This window comes from Callospermophilus lateralis, chromosome 16 (assembly GCF_048772815.1).
Source record: "Callospermophilus lateralis isolate mCalLat2 chromosome 16, mCalLat2.hap1, whole genome shotgun sequence".
NCBI classification, from domain to species: Eukaryota; Metazoa; Chordata; class Mammalia; order Rodentia; family Sciuridae; genus Callospermophilus; species Callospermophilus lateralis.
The window spans coordinates 75,053,356-75,077,664 of record NC_135320.1 but is presented as its reverse complement, the minus strand read 5'-3'; the positions used below and the strand labels follow the sequence as shown (position 1 = coordinate 75,077,664).

The 24,309-nt window shown below is 45.2% G+C and overlaps 1 protein-coding gene across 1 annotated transcript in view; it reads right to left on the bottom strand.

Moving 5' to 3' along the window:
- Window positions 1-567: 567 nt before the first annotated feature.
- Zhx2 (zinc fingers and homeoboxes 2) overlaps window positions 568-24,309 on the bottom strand; it is a 161,977-nt gene continuing 138,235 nt past the window's right edge. Inside the window, exons 3-4 of the mRNA XM_076836207.2 lie at window positions 20,013-22,744; window positions 568-1,835 (exon numbers count right to left, since the gene is read on the bottom strand). Coding sequence (XP_076692322.2) covers window positions 20,017-22,530 — 2,514 coding nt within the window. The 5' untranslated portion in view covers window positions 22,531-22,744 and the 3' untranslated portion in view covers window positions 568-1,835; window positions 20,013-20,016. The remainder of the gene's footprint in view (window positions 1,836-20,012; window positions 22,745-24,309) is intronic.

Below are 24,309 nucleotides of genomic sequence, written 5' to 3'. Positions count from 1 at the left end.
GGTAAATCCCTGTAAAAATGCAACAACTAGACATGCGGTTCCTAAAGCAGCAGCATCTCCTTGGGACCTTGTTAGCCATATACATTCTCAGTCCCCTGAATCATCCCGGGCTCAGACCCGATGATTCTGGTGCCCGTTTGACTCTGAGGACGATGGGTCTGGGCGAGTGTTATCAGAAACACAGAACCTCCGAGGAATGGTAGTTTCCAACGTCCAGTCACCAGCAGCCCAGGGAGCGGCACTTACCTCGGGTCACAGGAGAGCCAGCTGGGGGTTGAAGGCCTTCTCATTCCCACCCCACTGCTCTTCTCCACAGTATGTGAAGGATCAATTTGCCATGACCCTGGAGAAGGGAGGCCTAGATCTTTCTTCTCTGCATCAGAGATGTGATGAAGAGTCCAGCCACAGCCTCTTGCTTTTAAAACCTGGCTTGTAATGTCGACCTCCCCAAGGTGGAATTGTGGCCCCAAACAAATTTGGAATGGGAGGTGGCTGAGTTGAAACCCCAGGCTGAGCCCCGCCCCGGGGAGCCAGGTAGCAGTGAAGAATGAGGAACAGAGGAAAGGGTTGTAAAAATGTTTAGTCTTTGCTTTATTGAGTTCCAACAAATGAGCAACAAGTTAGAAAAACTGGTTTTGATTCAAACGCCCTAGCATTTTATTTGTGCAGTGTACTTGAATGGGGAGGGGGTGGGAGAGCAGAAAAGGGATTGCAAACATAATTCATATTGCAACATTTACACCGGATATGTCTCTTGGTTTTCCTTTAAAAGTTAGGACTAACAAAAAACAAAAACAAAAACAAAAAACAAAAACAAAAACACCAAAACAAAACCAAAGTGCACTCAAAGGTATCTAAAATTGGCCCAACACACACACACACACACAATCAATTCATGGTGAGTCTTCAAGCTGAAATCTTGTCAAACACCACACCCAAAAAGGCAGTTGAGAAGAGAAATGAAAACCAAAGCTTCTCATCTGTGTACCATATAGAGAGGAAGATCATTTTTTTTTTTAAATTTTGTAAGTGTAATGGTGATGTTAACAATCATGAGAGCCCTTTCTGCTGGTATTTAAAAAGGTGCTTAAAGAGGACAGCCACCTGCTATCCAGTCTCTCAGCGAGGCCAAGGGGTTGAGAAGTCAGACTCCCGCCTCCTGGCAGTTCAAAAGGCCTGCATGTGACTCAAGGCAGGGACCCGAGGCAGCCGGGAAGAACTGGAAATGGGTTAGATATGGAAGATCCGCCGTCTGAAGCCCACTTGGAGCTGAGACAGAGACCCAACCTCAGTCCTTCCCACCAAGAAATCTTCCAAATTTCAAACTACCATTATTTAAAGATAAATTCTCCCTACCTAAAATCCAGTAGATATAATGGCACTAATACTAATACTCCCTCCCCCAGTTAATAAAATAAAAATAAAAACAGAAAAAGAGAAAAGGGAAAAGTAATGTGGTTAGTCCCCCTTCCTGGAAAAAAGCCTTACAATGGAAGTGCTGGGAAAGGAAGTGGCCCTCCATTAAAAAGGTAACAAAGTTCCCACATTGTACAAATCAGTTCCAGTATAGCAAGAGGTGGGGGCCCGGGCAGCAGAGCAAACTATGTACAGGGACCCATTGAAAATGCAGTGTAGGACTTTGGCACTATCGACAATTCCCACCGGCCCTCTGGGAGGTGCGCTGGGTGGCTGGGGTTCCCGTGCCCTCCAGGCACACGTGGGCTACTCAGTTTCACTTGGAGTCGCTGGCGAGGTGGCCCGTGGCCCAGAAGTTCTCTTCGTTCTTCAAAGACAGAGTGTCCGCTTTATCAGCGCAGAGGTTCTGCCAGACTTCCCTAGAAGGATGACACATAGCAGAGACAAAGCATCAGGAGAGGGACTGTCATTCACCGGGGTGGTGAGCTCCTTCCAAAGCCACTCCAGGGCTTGGAAGAGGGTCAGATGCCATTCACGTTTAGGGCCAGTTTTAAGAAAGGAGTGTGTTCCGAGCACAGTGTGACCTTCTGGGGAGTACCTCCAGAGTCACACCTTTGAAAACTGAATGGCTTTCTGGGCCAGGGAAGGTGGTGGCCTGTGATTCTTTTTGCCACCATGAGACCCTTTTACGACTCCCATCACTCCAGAGGCTCCTAAAAGGCCCTGAACTCAGGTCCTGATTTTCCTGTTTAGTGACTGTGGGGTTGTACTCATGGGACCTTAACTCTCCAGGGCTTAGTTTTTGTTTCTGTAACACAGGGATGAAAATAACATCCGCCTCATGGAACATCTCAAGATGTTTCAATGAGTTGACACACACAACAGCCTGGGGAGGAGACCTGGAACACAGCGACAGTGTTTTATATGCTTGCATTAGATGGAGCCTTTTCCAAACAGGATAGGACATACAATGGTAATGATAAGATGCACTACGTGGAAGGAGAGGAAGATGGTGGAATAGAGAGGTCACTTCCCTGGTGGGTCTGTGGCATGAAACCAAGGAAAGCAGATGGGCAGCTTTTTAGCAACGTGGGTGAATAAACAAAAATTAGGGGGGATGTTACTGAAATATAATACTGGACACTCAAAACAGATGGAGGACTTAGGAGGTTGGATATAATAAATAAGCAAGAACTCCCCTGTGCCACAGCCACAGTTGCCACTGGAAGCACAAACCAGAATGGTCTCTCCCCAAATGCAGTAAATCAATAAGGGAATTAACGGAACCCCCATTCTCAGGAGGACTGAGGTGTGTTGGGGTATGGGTAGTTTAGAGATCAGAGTCACTGCCTGACTAAACAGTAAGGTGTGCTGCACAATATCATTGAACAAGAAAAAGCTACCATCTCTCCCAGGAGTATGTAGAGGTCGGTGGAAGGAACCATTTTGCAGCCAATATGAGGGGGTCAGAAGCTAGGGAAGCTGATTTCTGGCAGACCTGAGTCTGGCTCAAGAAACAACCTAGGCAACCCATACTGCATGATAGAGTGTGTGCCTAAGTGACCAGAAGAAAATAAAGCATAGAGAAAATTAAGGGTTACACAGTAGGCAACTGGTCATGGAAACCCACCAGGTTTCCACCTCCCCCTCCAATCTGGCTGCTTACAGGACTGGCAGGGAGAGAAGGGAATTTCAAAAGGGTTGGGGCTGGGAAAGATTGAGTTTGGAGACTGAATCAGAGAATAGGAAATGTGGGGTCCACAGGTGACTTCGTGGGCTAAGAACTGGATCATACACCACACAAGTGGAACCCAAAGGAGATTCCTGAGGTGTAGTCTTCCAATGTGGACCAGGAATTGTTGGGCCCTGGAGGTGCACTGATTTAAAATCTCCAGACCAATTAGCACCCAGCAAAGAGTCTGGAGCAAACCTAAACCTACACCCTGCCTCCAGGATTAACCTTCTCACCCTAGCAACCCCATTTACCCTGAGGGTGGAGCAAGTGTCAAACTTTTGATCTCCAACAGAAACAATTGTTCAGTTATTTATCATGACCTTTTTTTCCCCTTTTCTTTTACATTTTTCTCTCACATTGAAAACTAATTATTTTTCATGCATCCATTTATTGAGGACTAGGATGTCTGATTATTATATTTCAGTTTTGGTTTTGCATTCTTTTATTTTTATATTTTCTATTTTAAAATTTTACTTTATATTTCTTCTCTCACTTATCTGTTTCCCATGATTCTCTTTCTCTTTTCTCCTGCTACCAGCTAACCTCTACTATTCCCTCTTTAACTCTTCCTTTAAGTTTTACTTTTGTCTTCTCTCCTCCTTCCTCATAAACATCACATCCTACACCATTCCTGTTTTCTCTTTGTCTCCTATTTAAAATTGTATACTTCTTTGCAAACTTACTGTTTTCATTGTAGGCAATAACTGAACATACCATTTCTGTTTATTGTGACAAAACTATAGGTATCTTAGTAGGAGATACTTGGTTTAAAGCTATATATTATTTGCATTGCTTGCTGCTATTATTTGTATTCCCCTTAATGTCACAGTACTGGAAACCTTTTGGGACACTTTAAGTCTACAGGGTAGAAACTGCATTGCCTCAGATCTACACTGCTAGTGGGTAGATACACAAAACATGAAAAAACAAGGGAATGAAGTGCCCCAAACAATCCAAGATGCCCCAATAACAGAATCCATTGACACCATAGTGGGAGAAATGTCAGAGAAGGAGTTTAAATGTATATAAACTGTCCCACAAGGTAAAGGACAATGTAAGGAGTGAAATCAGAGAGAAAATTCAGGAGGTGAAAGATTACTTTCATAAAGAGCTAGAGATTTTGAAAAGAAATCAAGAAGAAGTCCTTGAAATGAAGGAATCAATAAAACAAAATAAAAATTCAATAGAAAGCATCACCAACAGACTAGACCACTTGGAAGACAGAATTTCAGGCAATGAAGACAAAACAAACATATAATCTTGAAAATAAAGTTAACCATGGAGAAAAGATGTTAAGAGACCATGAAAAGAACTTCCAAGAAATATGGGATATAATGAAAGGACCAAATTTAAGATTTATCAGGATAGTAAAGGTGTAGAGATATAAACCAAAGGAATGCACAACCTTTTCAATGAAGTTATGTCAGAAAATTTCCCAAACCTAAAAAAAATGAAAATCAAATGCAGGAGACTTACAGGACCCTAAATATACAAAATTACAACAGACCCATATCAAGGCACATTATCATGAAAATGTGTAGCATACAGAATAAGGATAGAATTTTAAAGGCTGCCAGAGAAAAATGTCAGATTACATTTAGAGGGAGACCAATTTGGATTTTGGCTGTTTTCTCAACTCAGACCCTCAAAGCTAGGAGGTCTTAGAATAATACATACTAAGTTCTGAAAGAAAATGGATGCCAACCAAGAATACTTTACCCAGAAAAATTAAGCTTCAGATTTGAAGTTGAAATAAAAACCTTCCATGATGAACAAAAGTTAAAAAGAATTCACAACTAGAAAGCTGGCACTACAGAACATTCTCAACAAAAATTTTCCATAAAGATAAAATTAAAAGTAACAGTGAGAACCAGGAAGAGGAGGAACTACACTAAAGGAATAGTCAATCAAAGGAGAAACCACTTAAAATTAAAAACCATAAGTAAAGCAAAAGACTGGGAATACAAATCATATATCCATAACTTTGAGTGTAAATGGCCTAAACTCATCAATCAAAAGACATAGACTGGCAGATTGGATTAAAATAAGACCCAGCAATATTTTGTCTCCAAGAGACTCACCTTATAGGCAAAGATATCAACAGACTGAAGGTGAAAGGAGGGGAAAAAATATACCACTCACATGGACCTTGTAAACAAGCAGGGGTTTATATCCTCATATCAGATAAAGTGGACTTCAAGTCAAAGTTAATCAGAAAGAATAAAGAACATTTCATACTATTTAAGGGAATTATACATCAACAAGACATAACAATTATAAATATTTATGCCTCATACAATGGAGCATCTACCTACATCAAACAAACCCTTCTCGAAGTCAAGAATCAAATAGATCACAACACAATAATACCTGGTGACTTTAACATACCTCTTTTACTACTGAATAGATCCTGCAAACAAAAACTAAGCAAAGAAACTATGGAGCTAAATAATACAATCAATAATTTAGACTTCATAGACATAGAGTATTTCATCCATCGATGACTGAATAAACTTTATTCTCAGCAGTACATGGATCCTTCTCCAAAATAGGCCATATATTATGCTACAAATCAACTCTTAGCAAATAAAAAAAATAGAGATAATACCTTGCATTCTATCAGATCCTAATGGAATGAAATTAGAAATCAATGATAAAATAAAAAATAAAAAAATAGAGATAATACCTTGCATTCTATCAGATCCTAATGGAATGAAATTAGAAATCAATGATAAAATAAAAACTAGAAGCTACTCTAACACCTGGAGACTAAATAATCCACTATTGAATGAGCAGTGGATAGCAGAAGAAATCAGGGATGAAATAAAAGAATATTTAGAGGTAAATGAGAATAATGACACAACATATCAAAGTCTCTGGGGCACTATGAAGGCAGTACTAAGAGGAAGCTCACTGCATTGAGCTCATTCATTAAAAGAATAGAAAATAGCCAAAATAAATAACCTAAAATTACATCTTAAAGCCCTAGAAAAAGAAGAACAAATCAACACCAAAAGCAGTAGAAGACAGGAAATAATTAATATCAGAGCTAAAATCAATGAAATTGAAATGAAAGAAACAATTCAAAGAATTAACCAAACAAAAACTTAGTTCTTTGAAAAAAATAAATAAAAATTGATGATCTCTTAGCCACACTAACAAAGAGAAAGAGAAAACTCAAATTACTAAAATTCATGATGAAAAATGAAATATCACAATGGACACTACAGAAATACAGAAGATAATCAGAAACTATTTCAAAAATTTATACTCAAAATATAAAATTTTGAAGACATTGATGTATTTCTTGACACAATATGGCCTACCCAAACTGATTCAGGAGAACATATACAATTTAAACAAAGCAATTTCAGGCAATAACATAAAAGATGTCATCAAAAACCTATCACCTAAGAATGCCCAGGATCAGATGGATTCTCAGCTGAGTTCTACAAGACCTTCAAAGAACAATTCACACCATTGGGCTGGGGTTGTGGCTCAGGGGTAGAGCACTTGCCTCATAAACAAATTCAGCAAAGTAGCAGGATATAAAATTAACACCCATAAACCAATTGCATTTCTCTATATCAGTGATGAATCTACTGAAAGAGAAATTAGGAAAACTATCTCATCTACAATAGCCTCAAAAAATAAATAATGAAAACTATAATACACCAAAGAAAGAAATTGAAGAAGACCTTAGGAGATTGAATGATCTCTCATGCTCTTGGATAGGCAGAATCAACATTGTCAAAATGGCCATACTACCAAAAGCACTATACAGATTTAATACAATTCCTATTAAAATCCCAATGATATTCTTCATAGAAATAGAAAATGCAGTCATGAAATTAATTTGGAAAAACTTAGAGATCCAGAAGAGCGGAGCCATAATTTCATTCTTCTTTAAGAATTTCATTCTTCTTTAATGTTCCATTGTATATCCTTAGCAAGAAAAGTGAAGCCAAAGGTATCACAATATCAGACCTTAAATTATACTATGTACCAGGTATGTTGGCACATACCTGTAAATCCCAGGGGCTCAGGAGGCTGAGACAGATGGATCATGAGTTCAAAGCCAGCTTCAACAGTGGCGAGGCACTAAGCAACTCAGTGAGACCCTGTTTCTAAATAAAATACAAAATAGGGCTGGGGATGTGGCTCAGTGGTTGAGTCCCCCTGAGTTCAATACCTGGTACTGCCCCCCGACCAAAAAAATACTCCAGAGCTATTTTAACAAAAACCAGCATGGTATTAGCACCAAAACAGACAAGAAGATCAATGGTATATAAGAAAAGACACAGAGAAAAACTCACATAAATACAGTTCTCTCATACTAGATAAAGGCGCCAAAAACATATATTGGAGAAAAGATAGCCTCTTCAGCAAATGGTGCTGGGAAATCCATATGTAGTAAAATGAAATTGGACCCTATCTCTCATCCTGCGCAAAATTAACTCAAAGTGGATCTAGGACTAAGGCATTAGACTGGAGATCCTGTGTCTAATAGAAGAAAAGTAGGCCCAAGTCTACATCATGTAGGCTTAGGAACTGACTTCCTTAACAAGACTCCTAAAGCGTAAGAAGTAAAATCAAGAATCAATAAATGAGATGGAATAAAAGTAAAAAACTTCTTCACAGTGAAGGAAACAATGTGAAGAGAGAACCTTCAGGATGGGAGAAAATCTTTGCCACTGCACCTCATGTACAGCATTAATCTCTAGGATGTATAAAGAACTCAAAAACTTAACACCAAAAAAACTCCCCAAGTAACCCAATGAATAAATAGGAAAAGGAACTGAACAGACACTTCACAGAAGAAATACAATGGGTCAAGAGATACATGAAAAAATGTTCAACATCTCTAGCAATTAGAGAAGTGAAAATTAAAACTACACTGGGATTCCATCTCACCCCAATTGGAATGACAATTATCAAGAATACAAACAACAATAAATGTTGGCAAGGATGTGGAGAAAAAGGTACACTCATACATTGTTGGTGGCACTGCAAATTGGTGTAACTACTATGGAAAACAGTGTGGAGATTCCTCAGAAAACTTGGAATGGAATCTCCATTTGACCCAGCTATCCCACTCCTCAGTTTATATCCAAAGGACTTAAAATCAGCATAGTACCGTGATATAGCCACATCAATATTTATAACAGCTCAACTCACAATAGCTAAACTATGGAACCAACCTAGGTGCCCTTCAACAGATGACTGGATAAAGAAAATGTGGTGCATGAATACAACAGAATATTACTCAGCCTTAAAGAAGAATGAAATTATGGTATTTGCAGGTAAATAGATGGAACTGGAGACTATCATGCTATGTGAAATAAGCCAATCTCAAAAAAACCAAAGGCTGCATGTTGTCTCTGATATGCAGATGCTAATTCACAATGGGGGAAAGTAGGGAAGAACAGAAGTACTTAGACAAAGGGGAATGAAGGGAAAGATGGGGAAATGAGAATAGGAAAGATAGTAGAATGAGTCAGACCTTACTATCCTATGTGCATATATGATTACACCATCAGTGCAATTCTCATCACATACAACCAGAAGAATGAGAAGTTATACTTTATATATGCATGAATGTCAGAAACCATTCTTCTATCATGTATAAATAATAAGAACAGATAAAAAATAAAAAAGATGCAGTACATAAGATATATTTTTATTTAATGTTTATATCAACCCTAAGAAGTATAGATATTATTCCCATTTTACTGGTGAGGAATCTGAACACAGAGAATAAATAGGTTACCCAAGATCACACAACCTGTAAGCAGAGGTAGGATGAAACCCAGGCGAGCTCTAGATCCCGTGCTCTTAACAAACAGTACTTACGAGAGGTCAGTATGAGAAGGTCTAATTCTTAGATTACTTCCAAGTCATGAAAGTAGTCCAAGGACCTTGCTATGGTTGAATATGTGCCTCCAAAAGCATATGAAACATATGTGCCCCAGTCCTCAGTACTTCAGAGTGTGACCATCTGGAAATACCTTCACAGAAGGAAGAGTTAGACTGAGGTCGTTAGGTGGACCCCCACCCAACAGGACTAGTGTCCTTATGAAAAGGGGGAAAGGTGGACCCAGAGACAGACAGGGAAAGGTAGGACCCGCACAGGGGAGAAGGCCATGAGAAGTCAGGCAGAGATCAGGAAGATGCATGCAGAAGCCAAGGCAGGCCAGGGATGTCAGCAGCCCACCAGCAGCTTGGAGAGCCGGGATCAGACACCCTCGGGGACCTTGCCTGCCAGTCTCCAGAGCTGCGAGGGAAGGCATTTGTGCTGTGGAAACTGCCCGGATTGTGCTACGTTACGGAAGGTCTAGGAAACTAGGTCAGATCTCCATGTTTACTTCTGTTGGCTCTCGGGATCCAGAGATTCTGGGAAAGGAATCCAAAGAGGCGCTGGGCTGTGAAGAATGCAGCCAGCATTCCATGAGAGGCTAGAGGGGTGTCAGACTTGGGGATCCCCGAAGCCTCGGCTTTTCCTTTGCCTCCCTCCTGGTAAGGCCATGTTACCGCTTGGGCACTCTCCGGTTGAGAAGGCCCTGAGAGCTGATATTTGTAGAGGGGACCCAGAGCAAGAAGAGCAGACTTCTTAGCCAAAGGCATCAGCCAAATCACCCATGATGTCCTTCATTCCTGAATATTAAACACACCCATGCTCCCTCGACACCTCTGTGAGTAAGGCTGAACTGTGTCATTAAGAAACCAACTTGTAAAAGAAAAGTCTGTGGATGGAATAGATTTCAGGGATGTCCTTGGGATCTGAGATGACCTCAAGGGATCTAGCCAAAGTCACCCATCATGATCCACCTCACCCATTGCATGAGTGGAATGGAAGCTGGGTGGGGTTGGCGGGGGGAGGCGATTCCCATTCGCCACAGGACCTCGGTGGCACAGTCAGAAACAAGAACGAGCATGGCTGGAGCAGCAGTGCCTGTAGCTGAGGTTTCTCTGCCACAGTGCCAAGTGATAACACAGCTCATCTCCTTTTACTCCTTCCAGTGACCTGGCAGGAAGGCGCTGGTAGATCCATTCTATAGCAAAGAAACCGAGGCTCAGGGGGATTCAATGCCTTGCTTCCCATGAGGCAGCTAGTAAGTGGTGGAGTCGGACTCCACCCTGGCCAGTCCAACTGCAGAGCCGCCTGGTTCTTAATCGCACCTCTCCAGATCTGGTGCGGGTCCAGGTCATGCAGTCTCCATGCACGGAGCCACCTGGTCGAGGAAAGAGCATGTCTGCTTCAGAGGCAGGGGGCTGGGGTACACAGTGAGGTCCACATGCTTTATTACTAATCTGGGTAGAGCCGTGTGTGCCCTCTGGATGGGCACCATGGACCGCAGCCAGGCTCCTCCTGTGTGCCAAAGAACAGGGTTTTCCTAGCAAATGGCTTCCCTCCCTCTGGCAGGGAGGCTGCTGGTGGTGGGATGTCAACCTGAACAGTTCCCTGGACCAGGAAACAAGGCCCAAGGTGGGAGGACAGGCAGCCTCTGTTCTTGTTTCTCCTGGTCTGGCTGAAGGATCCAGGTTGGCTCAGGACTGCTGTGCAGAATGGAGGGAGCTGTGGAGTTGAGACAGCTGGGCACCAGGACCTGCCTCTTCCCAGCTGGATGCTGAGGTGGGTTCCTTAACCTCCCTGAGCCTCACTTCCATTGTACAGAGCTGATGAGGGAGGAGACACATGGGGTGTGCAAAACAGAGGTGAGAGGGGCTCAAGAAAGATGACTTTATTTTTCTGGAGGAAGGCGAGGTATAAAGTGAGAGCTTTATGTGTTAGTGGACTGACCTGTTTACGCACGTGAGCATGCACATTTTGTCTCTTATACATGACAAGAAACTCTGCCTCTTTTTCCTTTCTTGCTTTGCTTTTCTTTTTGATACCACGGATTGAAACCAGGGGTGCTTTACCACTAGGCCACATCCCCAGCCCTTTTTATTTTTTTTAATTTTGAGACTGGGTCTCACTAATTTGTTTAGAGCCTCACTAAGTTGCTGAGTTTGGCTTTGTACTTGTGATCCTCCTGCCTCAGCCTCCTGAGCCACTGGGATTACGGGTGTGTGCCAGTGTGCCCAGCAAAACCCTGTCTCTTTAAGTGCATGGCTCAAACTCTTGTTTTTTAGGTAAACCTCAATATGAAAGTGACTCTCCATCCAGCAAGGTGTCTTCATGATTCCTTGTGTAATTTCTTACGGATGAAAACATGCACAATGCTCCAATTATGTATTTTAATTTAAAAAAAGATGCTAGCTGGCTACAGTGGCCCACCCCTCTTATATCAGCCACTTTGGAGGCTGGAGCAGCAGGACTCTAAACTGGAGGCCCCTAAGACTCAGCAGCTTTGCAAGACCCTGTCTCAAAAAATAAAAAGGGCTGGGGATGTAGCTCAGTGTTGGGGCACCAGCCTAGCAGGTGCCAGGCTCTGGGTTGGATCCCAGCACCGAATGCGCCTTGAAAAAGGAACTGGTTGCAAGGCCAAAAGGTGACCAGGAAAAGGAAGACAAAAGGGAGAGAGAGAAAGCTTTTTTTTTTTTCCTGCAGAGATCCCAGTGACATCCTCAGAACTACCTGGACTTTACTCCTCACCTTTCCCAGGTGTAGGGCAGTTGGCAGGACTTGGGCTGCAGGAGCTGATGGCCCCTTCGAGGGGAGGCTGGGAAGGTGCTTGGGTCAGAGAGCAGGACCTTTCCCACTCCAGGGGTCTCTGCTCATGGCCAAGCCCAATGGGCTGAAGTGAAGCAGGGAGCCCAGTGACTGGGACAATGCCCGGGGCTGGCGTCTCTCATGGCCCCACTGGCTTCGCATTGGAGGAGTGTGAGAAAATGACCAAATGACCCCTGACCCCTGGTTTCTCCTTGCACAAGCAAAAAACATTCTTTCTTGAACGTGTTTCAGTCTCAGACTCCTGAACAGATAGATGCCCTGGCACAGTTGGCAGAGGCCATTGTCCCACATTGCAGGGTGACATTTTGGTGTCACTCGGTTTAGTCCCTTCACTGCCTTCACCAGCTGCCTGGGAAAAAGTCCAGTGCTCTAGCCCCAGGCCTCCCAGAATCCAGCTCTGGCTCTGTTGGGGATACTCTCCCCTGGTTCTGCTTAGCCATCATGGATTCACCTGCTCACAGCCAAGCTTCTAGCTCCTCGATGATGGCACATGTGGAGTCCTCCCCCAGGGACAGAGCTGAGGCCCCAACCCTTCCCCTGGGCAGCAGTACCCAGCTGCAGGAAGGCTTTCTCCTGGAGGCTGCCAGATCTGCCAGACATTCCTGCACAGGGCTTCTCAGACCCTGTCACTTGCTGACTTCCGATGACCTGGGTGATTGACTGTACGTAGATGGGAGGCTGTGATGATGTAGACGGTGCCCGTCGTGTTCACTGCTGGCCCCTGCTGCCCCCTTCTGCAGTGCCTGGTCCACACAGGATTCTCAATCAACCTTAATCGGGGAACAATGGGAAGCCAGCCTGGTGCTGTCAGAGTGGTGGCGGCTACACGGGCTGAGAACAAAGTCCCCATTTCAGTGCTTTGTTGTTCCCTTACAGAATATCAGCATGCTTTGACAGCATGTCTCTTGCTCATTTTCTTGGGCTGCTCCGGGGGTCTTATTGCAGGTTCAGACAGATTCGCCCAGCAGAGGACCCACAGCCTGATGGGTCACCTCATCCTACAGCACCAGATCTCAGCTTTGGAGGAAACGGCAAGGCCATTGGGTCCATTTGCACATGGCTCCTATTGGGACATTGTTGCCACAGAGACGTCCAGCTCCCCTGCCCCCAACATGTCCTATTACAGGGAACCCCTGACTCTCACACCTACCTTGGGGATGACCAGGCACATTGCAAGTACTAATTCTTTAGCAAAACCTTTCCTAGTGCTTTACCCATTGGGAGGAACATGAAGAAAAATTAGAATTTTTTTCCATGTCACAGCTTTCCCTGGAGGGCTTCCCCAAAGGCCCTGGGGACTCGGGAGAGATTGATAGTGCATTCCACGAGAGAAAGCAAACAGTGAGATGCTGAGATGGTGACTATCCATTCTTGCTTTTTTTTTTTTTCAAACCACCCCACTTTTTTAATAGTAATAATTGACCATTGCGACATTACAAGGCTGAATCTGAAGTCTTGCGCTGCCTGTAGCTGCTGTTGCACAATTTCCCACTTCCTGCTTGTCTTGTTCCCAGTGATGTCCCCCAGGGAGGGGCTCAGCAGAGTTTGAGGAGGGGACAAAAGGAGAAATGCCTTCCAAGGTATTCTGTGCTGGTTCATGTGTCAGGCATGATTTTCTCTCAAGACCCAGCCCCACTTCTCCATCCAGCTTTCTTGGAACAATACCACACTTCACACTGTCACCCTGGGGACAGTGGTGATGTGTTGTGGTCCTCGTCCTAAGGGAGCAGTTCCTGGACTTGGGCATCCCTTGATAATGTTAGTGAAATGTAGAATGCTTTTACTAGAAGGGTAGGGGAGGGCAGACACACATCAAGCCCCCATTTGAAATTACATCCCTTAGACTCAAAAGGATAAGCATCTTAGGGCACACGGGTATGCCAGGGCTCGACTCTGGTCCACCCATAAGGGAGCAGGAAGGAAGTCTTGAACACACACACTGGTGGTTCTTAAACTGGAAGGTGTGTTGAAGTCACAGTGAGACATGTTAAGTATCGAATATATTATTTCTTTGGCCTAGAAAGCTCATCCCCTGCCCCCTTCTCAGCTAAATCCCACATGTTGGCTGAAGCCTTCGGATTTCAATCCATCTATTACTTCTGTAGAGAGGCCTCTCCTATCCTTAAATCAGGTCAAATTTTCCAGTTCTACACTCTAACAGCTTCATGTGCCTTTCTTTAAAAAACAAGCCAGCAAATAAACAAACAAACAGAAAACGGCTCAGTATGCTAACCTTCCTTTTGGATTGATTAAAACTTCATTTCCCATTTGCCCATGAACTCCAAGAGGGCAGAGACATGTTGGGCACCACCTTCCTTCCGAGTCCAGTGCTCTGCAGGCATTCCACAAATACTTGATGGGTGAGTGAACCAAGTCACTTATTAGGAATGTCTCTGGGCTGGTTACTTTACCTCTTTGGGGCCTGCATCCATCTCTGGAAAATGAGGGGGGTAGGTTTCACGGTTGCTAGGTTGCTACAAGCTGCCCACAACATAGTGAGAATTCTTAGGGCGAGAAGCTCCAGAATTAGATAATTGAAAGCGGTAAGAGTGAACTCCCCATTCGAAATGAGGGAGGAAGGTTAGTGGGCAGTCCATGCAGCAGCATCTAGTAAATATTTCATGATAAATTCTCCAACAAATCTTTCCCTGGAGCTGCTCACACACTTGGAAAGCTAATGCCCAACTCCTCCCTTCTGACTGCTGTCTTCCATGGGGGTGAATGAGTGTTGGGAAAAAATGGGGAGGAGCAAAAAGATGGAAATACCAAATGCCAATAACGGAAAACCAATGACCTTTGTTAATCTTCAGGTGGTTTCAATGAACTTGGGTTGTCCCCTCCAAAACTCACACTAGAGTTTGATCCCCATTGTGAACTACAGAGATGGTGGAAACTTGAGCTAACTACAATGTTTAGAGGAGGAGACTTGGGAGGTGATTAAAATGAGATGAGGTCATCGGGGTGGAGCCTCTATGATTGAGCACTGGTGGCTTTATAAAAAGAGGGAGAGAGATCAGAAGAGGCACACACTCCCTGTCTCTGCCATATGATAGCCTGCATATTTTCTGATTTCTCCAGCAAGAGGGCCATCACCAGAGGTAGCCCCTTAACCTTGGACCTCCAGAACTGTAAGCCCAAATAAACATTTTTTTTTTTTTTAAAAACACACCCAGTCTGTGATATTGTGTTACTAGCAAGAGAAAACAGACCAAGATAACCATTACTGAGCATCTGCTCTGAATTTGCATTGGGGATTCAGAGATTAATGAGATATAGTCTCTGTCTTCAAGGGTCTGGTGGGGGAGAGAGAGAGGGGAAATAGATGATTAGAATATTTTCATTCATTCATTCATTCATTCATTCAGTATGTCTGTATTTGAACAGCTAATATGAATGGAGTGTAGGAAGTGCACATATTCTGGATCTTAAATTGTAGCCAAGATGCAACACTTAGCAGCCTTACATATTTTAAGCAAACTGAACCATGGAGAATATGTTTTTTGAACATTCCTCAAATTTTATGTCTTCCCTGAAGCCATCCTTAATCATCAAGTGTCGGAAACTTTTGTCAGAAATCTGGAGGCAGGGAAGGTAGGGGCTGGAGATTTGGAGTCAAATTTAGACACCGGCTGAGTGAACTCTGCCGAGTACTTCGGGTTTCTGAGCCTTTGTTCCTTTGTTTAAAATAAACGAGAAGGCTTGCCTATGTGGAGTGGAGGATGGGTTGTACATCAGTCACTCTCCCTCTGAGCTCCTCCAATTTCCCTGTGCACAGCTCTCATTAACAGCCCAGCTGGGCTTACAGTGTTTTTATGTACATTTCTTAGACTGAGATGTAGGCAGGGGCTGTGTCCTGGTCCTTCTATGTAGACCAGCACAGTGCCTGGCCCAGAGAGGGCGCTCCAGAGTTCTTGTTGAACAAGTAAGTTACGTTCGTTTCCATTCCTGAGCACATTAAGAAATGAGCACTTTTTTACTGTTGGATCTCCATCATGGTGGCAGGGCCTCCATTGGAGAGGCTGTGGGTCCCAGCGTGGTTGGGGTCAGGCGTGTCTGGACAGATGAGGGGTGGTGTCCATGCTCCAGCAGTGGCCAGCATAAGAAACTGGGGCAAGTCACTTATTTTCTTGAGCCTCAATTTTGTCTTTATAAAATGAGGGGAAAGCTGTAATTATGCCACAGGGTTTCTGTGGAGTTTACAGGGCTAGCTAGACACGCTTCAGGGAGTGCTAAGCTCAAAGTACACACCCACAAATGGAAACTCTTAGTAGGAGTACTAAGGGGATTAACCCATTGGCCAAACATCCAGGCATGTATGTGACAACTTAAGCAAGTTGGTTGACTCATCTCTGGGGGAAAAAATTCATTTTACAGCTTCTTGCTAGGAGAGCTCTCTCTCAATGGGATGGCTCGGAAAATATTCAGACCCAGAGACTGTGAATCCAGACACGGCCACTCAAGGGCTGGGAGGACTCCTTAACTTAGTGTCTGACCTCACAGCTGAGGTGAGCCTGGACCAAACCACACACTGTCATGAGACTGGCAGAGCTCAGAGCCAAGGGGCTGGTTGGGGAGATGCTTCACCCCTACAGAGCAAATCCAACCCTAGAGCCCCTCAAAGCGACTTTCCCTCTGTCTTATGTATTACACGGCACCTTTTATAAAGTCAAAACAGGGATTTTTTTTCAGCATTTCTATGTATACAAGTGCACTTGACTGTGTTTCCTAAAAGCATGTGTGTAAGCAGGACATCATTGGATATTTATGGATTTCAAGAGACCCATTCACTTGGTTCATAAGAGCTGTAAAGTAATTTGGGGTGGTATCCCCTTTCTCAGTTGAAAAGCTTCTTTAAGAGGAGCCCCTGATTAGGACTTGGGAGAGCTTTCAGATGGCACTGCTAGTGCAGACGGCACCCCCTCCCTCAATACGATGGACCTTCAACAGATCAGGGGACTTCAGGGCATCTAATGCCGTCAGCATTGAGCAGACCTCAGCATTTCGTGGAGGAATATCTTCCGGGTCCCCTTGTGGCATTTATCATAAACATAAAGTGGGGTTCTTGGATGTTTTTGCATTTGGGGGGATACAATCATTTCCTACATCTCTAAATTGTCTGATATTAATTCAAAGGTCAACTTCCAAAAGCCTGGTATTCTCCTGTGCCTGGGGTGGAGGGTGCTCAACAGAAACGTGGAATTTCCGTCCGTCAGAAATTGATGTCAAGATGGCAGGAGGAGGAAGGAGGGCTCCCGAGTCCAGCTGAGGTGCTGGGAGAGAATTGGCCAAGTTCCTTGGCGTCTGGTCTCAGTTCCTGGGTTTCTAAACATACAGAGCAATTCCTGTCTTGGAGAATTAGGTGAGACCGGGTATGGCCATGTTTCTCCACTTCTCCAAGGTTCTCTTTATGGTTTCAGCATTCTCTCTCCCTTTTCTGTTTCCTCTTGGTCTCAGGGGGATCAGGCATACAGCCCACCTGGTATTCTCAACTGGTAGTAGGGGATAGCTTGGGAGAAAGGAGGGGGACAGGTGGGGACAGGTGGCCTCAGGGGCCTCTGGGGAGCTGCCGCCTCTAGATAACTGCTCACTCAGCCGTGGAGAGCAGGAGGCCCCATCTGAGCTCCCGGGAACATGCACATCCTTATATTCAAATTCAAGCAAACACAGCTGGCTCACAGCAGCTTTTGTCTGATAGGGAAAACCTTTGGGTTTTTTTTTTGTTGTTGTTTGTTTGTTTTGTTTTTTTTGTTCACCTCTTCTCATCATTTAGGGAATTCAAACTCTACTTTCTGGACACGCCAACCCTCTTTTGATCCTCACCTGCACCATTCCTCTGCACTGGACCTTGTCCCATGCTGTTCTTTCCACTCGAACAACTCTTTTCTTGTGCACTTGGCTAACTTGCTCCCATGAGTGTGTGAAGACAGACACCTCTTTCTCATGGAAGCCCCCTCGGGTTCCCAGCCTGGGTATCCCTCCTGTGAGCTCTTGCACACAGCTGTGCACCGCCCCCCATCACGTCTCACGGCACCCTGGCTAGGTAAGGAGAGTGCATTCTCTTCCCTCCTTGGCCCATCAGAGCTTTGTGCAAATGGGGACTGTGTCATCAGTCTCTCTCACATCATCTCTGGTGGCTTGCACAGCAGCAGGCACACGGAGGGGCTCTGAATGTCCTATTGAATGGTACTGAGTCTTATCATCTACTCCAGGGTGGGAGGAAAGAGCAACCACGTCGACTTATATTGTAGATCAGACAAGAGCAAGGATAGAAGACAGGGCACGCTAGCAGCATTCAGGCAGACGAAAAAGAAAAATCACTCCTTCATTCCTACACAAGAGAGATGAGCTGGGCTGGGAGGGTTTTCCAAGAAAGCAGGAAGAAGGCAGAGAGAGGAAGAGAGCAAGACAGTGAGATGGAGGTGGGCGGTTGGCACTGCTGGGGACCTGGGAGCTCTTCTAGCCCCTCTGCCGTCACTAGCCTCCTCCCGGACCATGTCCTCACCTAGAACACAGAAGTTCCTCAAGAAGACAGGACGGCATTCTGGGGTGGGCTTTGCTCATGGCTGATGGAACTGGCTGATATAGGGCTCCTAGAGGATTTCATTTACTTGCCATTTTATTAAAGGTGCCTCATTTTATTACTAAATCATTAATGAGCAACATGCCGCCCAGAGGGGTCCAAGTTCAGCAATACAGAGGTATGGTAACTTCCAGGCACCCCTTTAGGACCTTATAAATCATTTTGGAGGTTCTTAACTTTACTTCATTATTTTTGAAGATAACGGGGGTCCCCTTTTGAGTGGTCTCTGGAGAAGCCCACCTGGGCAAATTGTGCATCTTCCCCTCTGCTAAGCTTTTAATAAAGAACCCCCTCCTCCCTCACCCCTTTTCTCAGCTCACTCCCAGGCCAGAGGCTGTGCCTGGGCCTTGGGTTTCCACTGGCCTCCCGGGAAGCACACACACCAAGGGCTTCTGAGGCATGTCCCATTATCTGGATGACACGGCCATTAGTAACCATAGCAACCTCCCTTCCCTGGCTTTTGTGGCTCCAAGAGTCTAAATTTACACAGGTCTCTTCCAGATTTGAAGGGGTTATGGGGACCCAAGCAGAGTGGCACCTTCCTTGTGCCACAACAAGGCAAATGTGAAGCACTTTCAAACCTTTCAGGTAAAAAAAAAAAAAAAAAAAAAAAAACAACCTCAAATTTCAGATTGAGCAAACTTGAATCCTTACTCTCGGTCAAATCCAAAAAGAAAAGAAAAGAAAGAAAGAAAAAAAAAAGACACGTCTTTTTCTTGCTTATTTCTAACAGCCGTGAACGCAAAACATACGGAGGCTGTGTTGATCAGAGAGCTGTGACTAGCTTCCTGCATGGGCAGGCTGGAAGGCTGGTGCTGAAACAGGCCCAGGCAGCAGGGCTGTGCCCTTCTTATATCCTTGCAAATGAGGACATGGGGTTATCAGCCCCTATCTTTCTTCAAGAACTTTGAAAAAGAACTCATCACCACACACACACACACACAAAAATGATAAATGTATTAGGTAATACATATGTGTGTGAATTAGCCCCACTAAGCCATTCCGCTACCTATATCTATTTCAAAACGTCATGCGGTACATAGTAAAGGCACATGAAAAATACAGGTAGAGCATCCCTAATCTGAAAATCTAAAATCCAAAATGCTCCAAAATCCAAAACTTCTTGCACACCAACATGATGGAAAAATTCCCCCATGTGGAAGATCCCACGTGGTAAAACTTTGTTTCATGCACAAAGTTATTAAAAATATTGCACAAAATTACCTTCAGGTTTTGTGTACAGGCACATGTGGAACATAAATGAACTTTGTGTTTAGGGTTGGATCCCAGCCTTAAGATGCCTCATTATGTATATGCAAATTCCCCAGCTCTGAAAAGAACTGAAATCTGAAATGCTTCTGGCCCCAAGTGTTTCATATAAGGGCTACTCAGCTCGTGTGTCATGTCAATGACCTGGCTGGTAGACACTGATGCTCAGCATCAATATATAGGGATGTTTTTGTCAATTAAAAATGTGTTAATTAAAAAAAGAGAACCCTTTGGTCATCTGGGTCAACATCTCGGTACCCACCACCTATATTAACCCTGCCCATGAGAGAGGAAGCCAGGATTCTCCCGTTGCCTGGGTGAGCAGGTGGCATTACCTGTCTAGGCCTGGCCAGCCTCTGCAGGGGCGCCGTCAGAGTCGGAGTCGGCCAGTTCCGTCGTGCCTTCTGCTGGGGTCTGACTCCAGCTGTCCGACCTGTCTGAGGTGACATCTTCCTCTCCAACGGTCACCTCCACATAGTCCACAACACCCGACTCCTCGTTCTCGTCGCTGCCCTGGCCGTCCCGGCTGCTGCCCTCTGACCGGTCCGAGGTGGCCTCTGAGGGCTTGGCTGGTAGACAGTCTTTTGCTTGCTCGTTGCCCACTTTCACTCTGGGGACCAACTTCTCCAAGTCCTCTTCGCAGAGTGTTTTGGGGTCCTTGTGACACTGCTGTACCATCTCACTTCCGTTCTTGGGGCTCTCGGTGGCTGGCTTTGTCGCTTTCCTGGCGGTGGCATCATAGCCGTGGTCATCTGAAATGGGCTGCTGCTGGTACTGCTCCATCCACTTCAAGGTTCCAGTTTTTAGCAAGCATCTGTTTTCCTTGAACCAACGCACGATCTCAGTTCGGACCAGGCCGGTCTTGGCCGCTAACTGGTCGTACTCCTGTGGGGTGGGCCACTGGGTTCTGGCGAACGTGCTCCTCAGGAGATGAACCTGTTCTTGATTCTGTGGAATTGCTGGTGAAGGGCTGGGCAGAGAACTGGCTAACTGGGCACCCGCGAGCTGGTCGAGTCGAGACAGAGCACCATTGGGGGCCACCACATCTGGGCCTTTTTTGCCAGACCCCATGGAATCCAAAACAGCCTGTTCCATGCTGTCCCGAAGCTTCCGCCTCTCTGAGAACCAGGAATCGATCTCTCTCCTGCTTAGCTTGGTCTCCACCCTCAGCCGATCCAGTTCTGCTTGGGTAGGAAAAGAGCTTTTCAAAAAGCTATCTTCCAGGACTTTAACCTGACCTTGTGTTTTCTCTTTGAACTTCTGGGGGGCAAAGTCTGGGTACGCATGGTACGTGCGACCGTGTCGGGAGGCTGCGATGGCCAGCTGGTCTTTGGCAAGGGATTCGCTGGTGATGTGAACGATGCCCCTCTGACACCGATACCGGTGGTCACTGAACCACTTCTTGATCTCGCTCCTGGCGAGGCCCGTGACCTCGATGAGCCGGTAGACCTCAGCATCGTCGGGAAACTGGCTCTGGAGGAAGCTGGCCTTGAGGTGTGCTATCTGCAACTTGGTCTTCTTGCGGTCGCTAGCTGGGGTGGGTGGGGGGTGGGCCACCTTGGGCGGAGGCTCTGGCACCTGGGTGACGTGTGGACGCTTGGGCTCAGGGGCAGCTTGGGAAGTCACCAATGGTCTCTTCTGGCCCTGGTTGGCCACTCCGGCCACAGCCAATGTGATGGGGGCACAAGAGACGGTTGTTGACCCGCTGGTCACCTGAGTCAGCACCAGGCTGGTCTGGCCAAGGATCTGGCATGGCAGAGCTGTCTGGAGGATGGGCTGTGACATCTTCGTGGGGGCCAGCTGGGCGGGCAGCACAGTGATCGTCGGTGGTACTGACTGGATGGTGCCGTTAAACATCTTCTTCCGGGCCTCCTCCACCTCCTCGGGGGACCAGCTGATGCCGTGTTTTAAGCGCTGCGTGGCAAACCAGATTCGGATGTGCTCCTCTGGGTGTTTGGAGGCAGCTGTCAGCCAGGACAACTCGGCCTGCGTTGGGTAAGGGAACTTGTTGAAGGAGTTGATCATGGTGGCGTTTGTGTCCAGGGCAGAGTTGTATTTGGTAGTATTTAGTGGGACGGGGACCTTGGGGACAAGGTTGATATTTGGTGGCAGCTGTACAGAAGGCATGACGTGTCCTAACGTGTCTTGGAGGAGCTCCACACCTCCCAGTCTCGAGAGGATCTCAGCAGTGTCTGTCATCAGTCGGGCAGTCCCTTCCGCGTGGTGCTCGTGGGTGGCCTCCTCGGGCTTCTTGGGCGCCTTCTTGGCATCTGCTTTCGGTTTTCCGGTCTTCATCATGGGGGTTTTACTCACTGAGATGCCGGGATCATTGTCATTCCCTCCAGGGCCACTGGTGGTGACAGATGCCACGTGGTTGGTGGCTTCAATGGACTGCTCCAAGATGGTTTGACTGTTGCGTTTGATCAACTTCAACTTGAAGTTGGTCTCCCCAGGGTGGAACTTGGAGTTGTGGTCAGACAAGGAGTCGTACTTTTTGGTTGTGAAGTTACATTCGGCACACACGTAGAGGGGGTTGAGGATCACGTTGGGGTGCTGCATGTCCACGTGCTCCGTGAACTCGTTCAGGTTTTGGGTGGAGTAGGGGCAGTATTTGCACTCATAACCCCCTTGGAGTTTTTTGGACTGGTTTTCCCCCATTGATTTCACCTCGATCACTTCGTTCTCTTTGGAAGCGTTTTCGGGTTCTGCTGCCCAGCTATCCTTGGCGGTGTCAGGCTGTGGCACGCCCATGCCTTTTTCTTTGGCCCGGTCTGCCTCCTCGGGCGCATCTTGTTCCACCACTTGGGATGTCCGGACCATGCACGGGGTTGTGGATTTTCGCTTGCTCGCCATGCTAGCAGTGTGCAATGGCTAAATTTTGGAGGAGGGTAGGGGGAGGGCAGTGAAATTCTTGGAATAAATCAGAGAAAAGGCTTTTGGCTTTATTCTCCCTCAAATGGCTTTGGCTTCCTTGAATGCTGTAGTCTCCCCTTGGAGTTTTCAGAATGATTTCAGCACAGAAAAGTGTAACTGCACCAATTGCTGCACACACCAGGTAGCGTCATAGCTGTGGGGCAGGAACAAAGACAGAGTCAGTGTCTCTTCCCAATGCAACAGAAACCAGCATCTCTTTTGGAGTTGCTCCCTTGACCCACCCCAACTGGTGGCCAAATCAAACACTCATGTCAGCCCAGATGGCACGAGCGCAGGCGCTTATCAACATGAAAGGTCATATTCTTCTTTTCCCTTCTCAGGAAGGAAGTGGAAACTGGCCTGCAGTGAGCAAACAGGAAGGGGGTCACCACTTCATGTTTAGAGACAAACACATACAGAAAAGGAACCGGGTATTGAGCTCTTCTGAAGGGGGAAGGGGGTTGTGGAGGGAAAGCCACGGGTGAGATGTTGCTCAGGGGCTGGCGAGCTGCTTTTTATGGTCCATCAGAAGCAAGATGCTGACCTGGGACCAGCAAGTGGGTTTCCGTGGGTGTTAGGAAATGGATAGGAACACATTGCTTCTTATCATAAAAGCAAAATCAGGATGGAAAATCCAGAAAGTAAAGAAAAGTATAAAGGAGAATAAAAACAAGCATTCTAAATACTGTAGTTTCTTCATTTCATTTAAACAGGGTCCTGTTTCTGTAAATATTGAACAAGGCCATGAGTTAAAAAATGCTGTCTGTGGCTGTGCTTAGGGGATACCGTGCATGAAGCATTCAGCCATTCAACTTCTGCTGGATGTTTAGTTCCAATTTTTGGCTTTGATTAACAGAACTGCAATTCCTATTTCTGATAGCTTCCCTTGACAAAGGCCTAGAAATCGTTCTTGTGACCTGTGTGGCTAAATTTTTGCCTCAATTGGTCTTTCCTCTGGCAAAATCTGAGAGGGTGAGCTTCCTACCCGTGTGACATAAAATAGCACCATTAAAAAGCCCTGCCAACTAGACAGGGTGGGCCTCTTTCAATATGCTTTTATGCTTTTCTTAATAGCTAGTAAACTTGAATTGTTTTAAAAGATTTTCTTGCCATTTATATGTATTCTTTTATCAATTGTTTATGCCATTTTAATATCGTGGTATTAAGTGGTTTATTACAAATTTGTGAGAGTTCTTTCCATATAAGAAATGTTAATACTCTGTTAAAATTTTTTTTCAGTCTATTGTTTACCTTGTAGTTTTCCATTGGGTGTTTTTATATGTTTAACATGTAGAAATTTTAATTTTTACATAGTAAATTTATCTTTTTCTTTTCTCTTGTGGCTTCATTGTGATTTTATATTTAGAAATTGATTCCCTTTCTTCACAGCTGAGACATGTTAACCCATATTTTTAAAGAGTGTTTAAGATTCATTTCTTACATTGAATTCATCTGGTATCAAATTTATCTTAGGTTACACTGTAAGCACAATTCTAACCATTTTTCTTGAATGTTCCCTAATATCTCAGTAGCATGTATTGTGCTTCTGATCTAGCTATGGAGTCTTGCATTTATGCCCTGCTTTCAAAATGTTTTTGTACATTTCGAGGACATTTCGATATCTGGTAGAGTGAGTTTCTCCTATATGCTCTTCTTTTGCAAAATACTTCTTGGTTATGTAGAACATCTGTTCTCATAAGTCAGAATCAAAGGCAAAAC